Source organism: Medicago sativa, chromosome 1 (genome assembly GCF_051527215.1).
Source record: "Medicago sativa cultivar Bolivia chromosome 1, Bolivia_mono, whole genome shotgun sequence".
In the NCBI taxonomy this organism is placed as follows: Eukaryota; Viridiplantae; Streptophyta; class Magnoliopsida; order Fabales; family Fabaceae; genus Medicago; species Medicago sativa.
Window position 1 is genome coordinate 2,464,819 of NC_140749.1, and position 11,718 is coordinate 2,476,536.

An 11,718-nucleotide genomic window follows, 5' to 3' on the forward strand; every position below is an offset into this window, starting at 1 on the left:
ACGAAAAAAAATAATGATTGAAGAAAATCATAAGATAACGCAGATCGATCATGTTGCATTTCAATTGTAATATACATATGTAAAACCTACGATAAACTTCGTTGTCACATGAATTTGCATGTCGGTGCAGGGATGGCCTAGAAGGACTCGTTTAGATCAGGCGTATATAGTGTTATGAATCAATATTTAGTGTCCAATTGAGTGAATTATTTATTTACTTGGATAAACATCTCTCTCAGATTGAATGAATAATCGGTGATTATTTTATAGTTGCTTGCAAACAGACAACTGACAATCTATATAGCTAAAATGGGACATGTGGATGTAGCTTACCAAAAACGACATTGTCATGCATTTCCATGTGACACAATGTGTGTGTTACGATCTATGCCTCTTGTCCCATTTCATAAAACTAAACCTATTCTCTCATTTTATCCGCGAATATCTATAAACTAAGAGATCTATATAGGACGAAAGAAGTACACTCGAAGAATTCATGTGTGGATGCACATTCATCACTAATAAATACCTCAGTAAAAAAACTAAATAAATAAATAAGACTAGTATTGAAGTTGTGTCTAATGTGAACCTCTAAAAAAAATACTTGAAAGATAGATTTGTACTATTTTTGGTAAAAGAATAATTTTAATTAAAAAATAGAGATTAAATTATCTCATTAAAATTTATTATGTATAGTATGGTTCACATTTTAATTTTGTGTATAGCATTTCATATAAAGTGAACACTTTAAAAAAACAGAATCGCTCAAAATTATGTTAGCAACAATAGCAAAGTGCACTGTTTTTTCAACAAAACTTTTTCAGTACCGTTTATATTATTGTAAATTACTCTCCCCTCCCTTTTAAGCTCCAACAAAAACACAACAACAATAGCAAAATGTACTATCTTTTCTGCTTAACTTGTTAAAAAATAAGAGAATATATTAACATTAAACGTGACGATGGCTGAGTGATGAACTATCCACAATGGAATGAAGAAGACGGAAGACATGAAAGTGAAAATAAGTGGGACAAAGAAGGTCATTTTGATAAAATAAAAAACTGTTTAACCAGCTTAAATAAAAGTTAACGAAAAAAGATATAAGTTCGGATCAAAATATATAATTTTGCATTTTTGGGGAGGATTGTGTACAGGGGTGGCCCTATGGGGGGCAGGAGGGGCGGCAGCTCAAGGCACCATTATTTTAGGGGGACCAAAATTATTATATTTACTTAGTAGTTAGTACTATATAGATATATATCTTTTTAATTTGGTTTGATTAATTATATTGAGAATATATTTTTAGAAAACATGGATTATAAATGTGATGTAGGAGGGTTTCCTTAGTAATTTTTTTTTTCAGCCTAATTTTATTATCTGTTTGTTTTGTTTTCAGTTTGTTATTTGCAGTTTCCCTATTTAAGCTTAACAGTTGTAGCTTATGAGATAACTTTTATTCAATCAATAATATTTTAGAGAGAGTTTCTCAATTTCTAGTGGATTCTGGAACCCTATTTTCACAAGTTTGTCTCTTGCAAACTTGTTCTTTTCTATCTAGGTTTAGCGCTTGCTAGCCTACGCTTCCGACTGCGTCAAAATGAATCTTTTGCAACAAAAAATATAAGAAGAAAACTATTGAAATAAATAAAAGGGCACAATGTTATTGTTCCGTTCAGGGCAGCAAAAATCTTAGGACCGGCTCTGATCGTGTATGTCTTAAAACATGAGAGGAGATGTTGTAATTTGTGATATATCACATTATTTTTGAAGGGAGAGTATAATAATTTACTCTTTATATTATTATTGTTTTAATTGCATGTTACGCTGAAAAATTATTGTTTGATTGGTTGTGCTTGTTAGGCAATAGGATAGGAATTTAGTGTAATTATAAATAAGAATTATTATTGTTAAGTTGACATTGGGATCTGGTATGAGCAAAAATTAAGGGTCGAAAATAAAATAGAGGACCAAATGGTGGTTGTGGGTTTTGATTCATTTACGGCTCTTACGTTGGCATGTGGGTTGGAAGACAAAGTCTGAAGAGAACATGGAAATAATTCAATAACCTTCAAAACTCTGTATTCTTGCACTCATTAATATATTAAAACTATCTCATCTTGCAGTACCTCACATGTGCCATCGTTACCTTAGACCCTCTATTCCCTTATTTAAACCCAAACCTTTTGTGGATTGAAATAACAATCATTGTAAATACAATTACAAATTCCATTTTTGTATTGTATCCTTCTACATTGGGTTTTAGGCATTCAACAAATTATCAAGATCAAAATGACCAAAGTTATGTTTATTTTGGGCACACTCATTGGATTATGTTGTTTCACAATAAATTCCTATGCCTTCAAAGCTTCTGGATGGACCAATGCTCATGCAACTTTTTATGGGGGTAGTGACGCAGAAGGCACTATGGGTAAGCCCTTGTCACACCACTTTTCAACATTTTATTTCTAGTTTTTTTAGATTTCTTATAAAATAAAATTTTCATGACAATAATTTGATCTGCGACATCACTTTTATTTGTAGTGATGTCTTTCACTCATGTGTAATTTTCTGTATATATATAATCATGTTAGAGTTAGTTGAATATTGTTTTAGGTCGTTACAAGTTAGTCATGATTAGTTGAAAATTGCTAACGATCATTTGAATATGTGTGATGCAGGAGGAGCTTGTGGTTATGGAAATCTATATTCAACGGGGTATGGGACAAGAACAGCTGCATTAAGTACTGCTTTGTTTAATGATGGAGCTTCATGTGGGCAATGCTACAAAATCATTTGTGATTATAAGACAGACCCAAGATGGTGCATAAAAGGAAGATCTATTACCATAACAGCCACAAATTTCTGTCCTCCAAATTTTGATCTTCCAAACGACGATGGAGGATGGTGCAACCCACCTCTAAAGCATTTTGATATGGCACAACCTGCTTGGGAAAAGATTGGAATCTACAGAGGAGGGATCGTCCCTGTCTTATTCCAAAGGTTAGAATTTTGATCTGTGCTACATTTTATCTTAGGTTTAATATTTAATAATGTAATAGAATCAATCCTCTCATAAAAAAGTGCAATAATATTAATGTCATTAATAAGATCAATGACATGTTATTAGTAGTTTTGAGGGAAAAAAAAAATGATATTTTGACATCAAATTTGAAACAATTTAGATGGTTAAAGCATTTTAAATATGTGGTTAACGTAGACCATTTGATGATTAATGAATATAACAAAGTGTCATACTTCATTAACCACCCACTCATAACAATTAACCACAATTTTAAACACCCTTAACGACGATTTTCAAGTATATATTTATACACAAATTATGTTTTGGTTAATGAGTATCATAATATATTTCAATGTTGTTTGATCGAGTAATATATGTATGTGTATATTTAATCACTTTAAAATCGTGGTTAATTTTATTCAGCTGATAGTTAATGTGTTGCGACACATTCTTATATTCATAAACCATCCATTAAACATAATTAACCCAATTTTTAAACTGTGTTAATCATTTAATTTGTTGCTGAAATTTTATGCAATTCTTTTTTTCAAAAAATAACATAAGTCAATTGAGAACCCATGCAATTTGTGAAAATAATCTATGTTTATTATGATTTAAATTTTGTTGTGTTCAGTAATTTAGTAGTTAGGTTCAACTTGCAATAAAATTGTTTTTATATTTTTGGGCAGGGTTCCTTGCAAAAAGCATGGAGGAGTTAGGTTCAGTGTGAATGGAAGGGACTACTTTGAGTTAGTGTTGATCAGCAATCTGGCTGGTGCTGGTTCAATCCAATCTGTTTCCATTAAAGGTTCCAAAACTGATTGGATGGCTATGTCAAGAAATTGGGGTGCAAATTGGCAATCTAATGCTTATTTGAATGGTCAATCTATGTCCTTCAAGGTCACAACTACTGATGGAGTAACCAGAACTTTCCAAAACATTGTTCCTTCCAATTGGGAATTTGGCCAATCTTTCTCTAGCAAGATCCAGTTCTAAATAACCCCCAAAAAGTAATCATAAGGGTTCTAAAGTTATGGGTTTTGGGTTTAATTTTGGATTCAACATTTTCACATAATCATTAGAAAATTTCTCAATTCGCCCCTGCTCAAAATAAAAATACTATCAGAAGCCTGCTTCCGATAAAATGTCGCATATTTAGACGGTGGTTGAGCAATCATCAAAACGGCTGAGGCATGCTTTTTTATTTTACTGGAGCAGCCCGCCACCCCTCTTCTGAATTAAGCCATATGGCTTGCATGAATTGTTATTCTTATTTGGAAGCTCTATCAAGCATGTAGAAATTAATAAGCATTTTTCAAGTTTCTAGATTTTATATATACTATAAAACTCATTGTTGTAATATGAATAGTACTATTGTTCTAGCTTTTTTGGATTTCTTGGACGGATATTATTGTTCTAGCTGTACCGCAAGAGTTGGGAAATTATTTATTTCCTAAGACTTTAAATTTATATAGTCTTGTTGATTGTCTATGTTTAATTTTTTATTAATTCCACCAAGCTTTTGAGATTGAGAAAAATTCTACAGTTGCTACATAATAGCGATTAACTGTGTAGAATAATTTCAGTGGATAAATCTATACAAAGCTTTGTCCTGATTTATAAATAGCCTCCGTAAGTAGACGTTGAGATCGATGCCCTCAGATTAGTCGATTCTTTAATAGGATACCGAGTTAAAAAAAGCAAGAAAAAGAAACTGTGTAGAATTTCTTCCTCTATGACAACACAAAACAAATCATGAAATTTGGCTAATGTTTCTTTCATGTGTGAAAGTTTTTTTTTTTTGTCAGGTTGCCTAGTGGCTGGAGCTCACACATTTTAAATGTGAAGGAGTAGGGTGTCTGGGGTTCGAACCCCCAACCCCTGCATATAAAATGCATTTGAATTGAGTTAAGCTTCCGGGGACTAAAGTTTTACATTTAAACAATAGGAAATTTTGACGATTTCTTAATTTACTCACGTCTGGACTGCATTTACATTTATTTCCTCTTAAAAAAACTTTTTTTTTTGAAAGAAAATGTATCTATTAACTAATGTGTGGTTGAAATATCAACTTATTTTATTATCCCTTAAGCTATACGCAATATATATAAGAAGCTGATTTTATCTGCACGTATCAACAAGGTATCTCTTAAAAAAATGTATCAACAAGGTACGTATTGATTTGTCATGTTTACTTAGGTCTTGACAAAACCAAATTTTAATGGTAGTTGTTTGATCTGAATATCATTTTTTTTGACTGTTAGTTGTTAGATATATGGTTTAACAATATCGTGCGAAGATCATGGGATTAGTATTACAGTTAGCGGAGAAAGAGAATCTAGAGTACATAGTACTGTTTTGTTTAGGGGTGGCAAAACGGGTCTGACCCGCCGGGCCGGCCCGTTTGACTCGCTATTTTTGGCGGGCTGAGTCGAAGTTTTGAACTCGCTTTCTATAGTTGGCTTGGCTCGTCTCGTTAAAATACGGGGCAGGGCGGGCCGACCCACTTAACTCGTTGAAAACGGGACGGGTACGGGGCGTGGCGGCCTGCTTAACTCGTGTTTCAATTTGTTATTTTTAGTCTTATTTTATGTTTTTTGATTTATTTTGGTTGTTAGATATATTTTGAGACTTATTTTATGCTTTTGGGTTTATCTTGGTTGTTGAGTTTATTTATTTTGAGATTATTTTATAATTTGGTTGTTGGATTTATTTTATGATTTGTTTTAGGGAGATTAGTCACTTTAGTCCCTGAATAGGAAATGATTCGTCACTTTAGTCCCTGAATACAGATAAATTGCAAAATAGTCTCTGAATGTAGACTATGTTAGTCAATTTAGTCCCTGAATGCAGACTCCGTTAATCAATTTAGTCCCTGAATGTAGACTCTGTTAGTCACTTTAGTCCTTGAAATTGACCAACAAAGTCTACATTCAGGGACTGTTTTGTAATTTCTCTGCTTTCAGGGACTAAAGTAACTACTCATTTCCCATTCAGGGACTAAAGTAACTAATTCCCTTTTGTTTTATGTTGCGCATTTGCCTTATTTTGCTATTAGTTTTTTTTTTTGAAGAAAGAAAGCTATTACTTATGATGTTGAATTCGAAAATGATAATTATCTTGTTTTTCACAAATTTACTTGCTACCTATTCTTTTATATTTTTTTACGATAAAAGCAACATAGTTTTTTTTTTTTGTAACAATTAAGTTGTAAAAAAATAAAAAAAAAAGTTTTTGTTTGGCGGGCCGGCCCGCCAACTCGCAAGCCCGTCACTAAACGGGGCGGGGTGAGATTTTGGACTCGGTCACAAAATTTGACTCGGCTCGTCTCGTTTTTAGCGAGCTTAGACTGGGTGGGCCTAAATGGGGCGGGCCGGCCCGTTTTGCCATCCCTACTTTTGTTTGATTAAAACTCATGAGATGAGTTAAGAAACAATAGACATTAGGTGGCACCGATTTAACCGATGTTGTTTCTTTGTTCAAACACCAACATTAATAGCTCCCAATCATTTATTTCGGGGTCAACATGCTTCTTCAGCAAGACTCGTTCTTTACTGCAGTGACTTTTTCCCTGTATAATGTAATTTGGTTTTGCTAACCGGTACCCCGGACATCAGTTAAGGATGCCAAAAAAGGAATTTATTAACATAAAAGAAAACTTTTTTTAACTTTTAATAAATTAATTACACAATTTCAATGCATTAACTACTAAATGATTTCCTTTTTATTATTTTTAACCAGTGTATCGAGGGCACTGGTTAGCATTTCATATTGTCGTGATTAATACTTGATTGATCTTAAGTATTAATTAACTATAATAATACTCCGATCTTCAGTTTTGTTAATATCAGAGTATTTACAAAATATTTGGTACAAGGCGGTTACTTTCAAAATCAATCTATTTACTTGACGTTTGCTTCAGAATCGCATTCCTACTTCTGATAACTTATTGCGGGCGAGGACTTATTCAAAATCATCAACAACTCTATGTGGGTGGTTGCGGCTCTAATGACGATATTAATTATATGTTTTTGCATTGTAATTTCTTTGGATCAATTTCATCTTTGATTCCTCATTGGTTAGGCTATGTCACAGCAATCCTTCTCACATTCCCAATTTGATCTTTTATGGCTTGCTTGCATTCGGGTGATCTGAAATGAAAGAAATGGAAGAATTTTCAATCACAAGGAATACACTATGACTCAATTGTTCGATAAAATCAAGTTACTAACATAATGGTGGTTGAAAACAAAATTTGTTACTTATGGGTGCTATAACTTAGTCTGCACATTTCTTTCTTAGCTTGTTGTTTGTTTCGTTAAGATCTTTACTTTGTAAACTCTTGTTTTTGACCCCTTCTTCCCGGCACGCCTTGCTCCACATATGTATTGGTGTGACTCCGTTTGAATTCACAACATAATTTGTCCAGACTTATTTTATTAAACATTTATTTGTGTTGCAGATTTTGTTGACTTTTATTAGGTAAAAAATCACTATAAACAGTTTTTTTTTTATTTTTGAAATACTGTAAACAGTATTTAGATATGTTATTAACATTTTTATGTTTAAATTTATAATCAAAGTGACAACACATCTCTACTCATAAAAAGAATGCTCTGTTTTTTGAAGATCAGAGTCATGTGTGTGGTTAGAGAAAGAAACAGAGTTGTGTTGAGTTGGGTTGAAAAACGTGTGAATGGATGAGAGATGAATGAAGAAGAGGAGGAGGAGGCAATGGCAGCTGGCATGGTGGGGTCTGTTGGTGGTGGTGAATCAATTGCAGTGTGTTTTGTTGTCTTTGAAGTGAGTGAGTGGGAACTACTGTTGCATGTGTGGTTTAGTTTAACTAGTAGAGATACTTTATTTGGAAAATGCTAATTGCATTATTACTCAATTCTAGAGTAATCTATACTTTATTTTCATGATTGCTTCATAAGGGTATGCTATGAATCACATAATTAGTATTTAGTATACTATATAGTCACAACAAGTAGATTGATACGTTTATTAATTAATGAATAACATGTTATATATATAAAATATATGAAGGGGTGTGATGGGTCTGTTCTGTTGAAATCAAAGGGAAAGAATAAAGCAGAAAAGGATGGACCTCCAAACATATCATTGCATGCATTTTATGTAATTGAGAACGCTAAGAAAGCATTGGAAGCAGTTTGTCCAGGGGTCGTGTCTTGTGCTGATATTTTGGCTCTTGCTGCTAGGGATGCTGTCACTCTGGTAAGTCACACATATTAATCACATATTTATGTTGTGTCAACCATTTACTTCTCGCGTGAACATTAGTATACGATGTGTCATATTTGTGTCAAAAGTTATGTTTAAGTAACATTTCTGTTTTTTTTTTTACTATATGAATTATGATAATTTTGGTCAAACTCACTAACCTAACTACATGATTGATTTGGGCTTAGGAGTTTTAATTTGGGTTGTCCTCGGACATGTATAATACTATATAAGTGTGAATTTAATTATAAACAAAATTAATTAATATGGATGCTAACAATACACTTTTTAACAAATTATCTTCTATTACTTAAAAAATTAAAATGGATTCCACTAACTAATTTTGAATTGGGTTGTGAGTGGCATTAGTCTGGAGGGCCAAGTTGGGAAGTACCAAAAGGAAGAAAGGATGGTAGAATCTCAAAGGCTACTGAAACCAGACAATTGCCAGCTCCCACTTTCAACATCTCCCAATTACAACAAAGCTTCTCTCAAAGAGGACTTTCCTTGCAAGATTTGGTTGCTCTCTCAGGTACTATTTTCTTAAATTATCAAATAAACTTAACATTTTGAAATATTAAAGTATTATTATTATAATGATGATGATGTTATATTTTTATGTAGGAGGTCACACCCTGGGGTTTGCACATTGTTCATCCTTCCAAAATAGAATCCATAAATTCAGCCCTAAACAAGGTGTTGACCCGTCCTTAAACCCATCATTTGCAAGCAACCTCCAAAGCAAATGTCATATTAAAAACAAGGTGAAAAATGCAGGGTCCCCATTGGACTCAACTGCCACATATTTTGACAATGCTTATTACAAACTACTACTTCAAGGAAAAAGCATACTCTCTTCTGATCAAGCTCTACTTACTCATCCAACCACTAAAGCATTGGTTTCCAAATATGCTCATTCCCAAATGGAATTTGAAAGAGCTTTTGTCAAATCCATGATCAAAATGAGTAGCATCACCAATGGTGGAAAAGAGATCAGGCTCCAATGTAATCTCGTTAGATGATCTCTACAGTCTCTTCTAGCATATCATATCATGTTGTATTTAAATGAGTGTGTAAGTGTTGAGTGTGATTTATTTTGTTTATAGTCCAATTAATCTTCAATCAAAATGTGTAAATTCAGCTTTATATCTATTACTCTACAATCTTCAACAAAATTTTATAAATAATCGCAGTTAAACTCACAATCTTCTTAATTTTATGAGTCTAATGATCATTTTGCAAATAAAAAAAATCTATTTACCAAGAACAAACAATGTATTTTGGTATAAATATAGAAAAATAGTTTATTTTCCCCCTCTTACATTGGTTATTTATACCATAATACATTGCTATCAAATTATATTGAAATAAATGAATGTTGTTGAAATGTATTGACCTAGAGTTATTAATGGGACATTTTTAGTAATTTTTTTTTAGGTGTTGAGGAAATGGATGCTTATCATGTATTGACATTAAGATGATTCATAAGAACATCCTCTAACATATTATTTAGATTCTCCCAATTTCTTGGATCATAAATATCACAATGAGAAATTTATTTTTCATAATCATCATCAAGATTTTCAATATTAGATGCATTTGATACATCATCAGTAACACTTGAATTATCATTAATTTTCTCATTTTCATGATCTGAAATTTCCAAGTTTTTTTTATGGCTCACTTGATAGTAAAATTTAAGGCTGAAAACACTTGCTAGGGGGTATATAGCAAAAATATCATTAGGGCTGACAATTTTGTTCATGTTTGACCTAGTGCATTTTTCTAGACAAATAACCTATAAAAACAAGTTTTTCTATATACACCCCCTATTAATAAATATTTGGGCCCTGCAAACATGGCCCCAAAGGCATCACACCTCAGACCTATGCTAAGGGCCGCCCCTAGTCACATAGAGGATTGTTGCTCTTTTGACCCCTCCCCTTATCTGCTCTTTATCGTGAGAAACAACCTTTGAGAGTTATTTCCTGTAGTCTTTAAAAATATAAAATATTGTTCAAAAGTTATCTCTTGAACCGTTTACATATGTGGGGTCAAAATAGTAACCATCCACATGGAGATCTAAAGAGCAACATTCAAATAGTTATCCAAAGACAACCCAATCCCAAAAATAAAATCTCTAAAATTTATCTACACGTAATAAATGCTCCAAAGAGAATGTGGAGTTTCTCTCACTAGAAAACTACAGCCCAATATATAGCTCCAAAAGATATAAGAAAATAACTCTTCTTCCAACGAAAACGCTCACTTCCATACAAACTAACCAAAATACACCCCACGTGAGTTAACTCACGTTCAATAAGCCGAAGTATAACCTACATGAGTTAACTCACGCTGGGTTATAACCTATGTGAGTTAACTCACGTGGGATGTACCAATGTAGCGAACGTGACTTAAGTCACGTTGTGTTTAACACCTGCGTGACTTAAGTCACATGGGGGTATTTTGGCCAGTTTGTATTAAAGTGAGCGTTTTTTGTTGGGAGAAGAGCAATTTTCAAGATATAAACACCAAACGAAAACTCAAATATCCTCTCAAACTTCTTCACAAAACCTAATAACCTCTCATACCTTTTCGCACCTCTGCCGCACAAACAACTTGCAAGGTGCTATCACCCATCTCTAACAACTTTCATCAGGTGATATTTTTATTTTTTCGGTTTTCAATTATTCAACAAAAAAAAATTATTTTTTCGGCTTTCAATTATTCAACAAAAAAAAGAAAGAAAAGCTAGCTTTATATATTCTTTTTATTGGAGCAACGACAATGGTTATTTTAGTAGGAAAAAGATTGGTGAACACCCTTTTGGTGATACACCCTCCTACCACTCCTTATGTGGCATGGGTATTTTTGAAATTTCACACAACTTTCTCTTTCTCACCCTCTTCTCTCTCTTAGATCTCCCTTTCTTCTCCCTCTCACTTTGCCTCTCACTCACCTGCCACCACCACTGGCCGCCGCCGCATCCTTGCCCTTTGCCCCACCCCTCTCTTTGATGGCCGGCCGTTGGTCCTCCTCTATCTTTCTCGTCGGCCGCCACCACCACCACCTTCATCACTGATCACCATCATAACAGAAAATTTCTAATCTCTGAAAATTGCAAAGAGTGGTTCTTTGATAGTAAGTGGAAAAATTCTAAACCAAAGCTTTATTTTAAACCTTTATCCATATGAAGCTTCTTTTCTTTGCAATATCTAATCTCTGAAAATTGATGCAAATTTTGATCTTCTAAAAGAATGTATATTTTCAATTTGCAGGGATTGTTCTGAATCTTCTAAAAAATATTTTCAATTTGCAGGGATTATCTGGGACATACCTGTGCTAATTCTGGTTCAATTGGATTATTAAAGACATTCTAATTTTGCCAATTTTGAACGCATGAAAGAATTATGGTTACGACATTGACAAATTGTGGTTATGTTGTTCATTTA

The 11,718-nt window shown here is 33.2% G+C and overlaps 2 protein-coding genes across 2 annotated transcripts; both read left to right on the forward strand.

Annotated features, from left to right (window-relative positions):
* The first annotated feature begins 2,197 nt into the window (after window positions 1-2,197).
* Window positions 2,198-4,513, forward strand: EXPA11 (expansin 11). The gene is made up of 3 exons (XM_085754246.1): window positions 2,198-2,428; window positions 2,679-3,000; window positions 3,712-4,513. The coding sequence occupies exons 1-3, from the start codon at window positions 2,290-2,292 to the stop codon at window positions 4,016-4,018; spliced, it is 768 nt and encodes a 255-aa protein (XP_085610372.1). The 5' UTR covers window positions 2,198-2,289; the 3' UTR covers window positions 4,019-4,513.
* Window positions 4,514-7,729: 3,216 nt separating this feature from the next.
* On the forward strand, window positions 7,730-9,441 carry LOC146951693 (peroxidase 64-like). The gene is made up of 5 exons (XM_085741428.1): window positions 7,730-7,825; window positions 7,931-7,960; window positions 8,072-8,260; window positions 8,636-8,798; window positions 8,891-9,441. Exons 1-5 carry the CDS (start codon window positions 7,730-7,732, stop codon window positions 9,286-9,288), a joined length of 876 nt encoding a protein of 291 aa, XP_085597554.1. The 3' UTR covers window positions 9,289-9,441.
* Window positions 9,442-11,718: the final 2,277 nt, after the last annotated feature.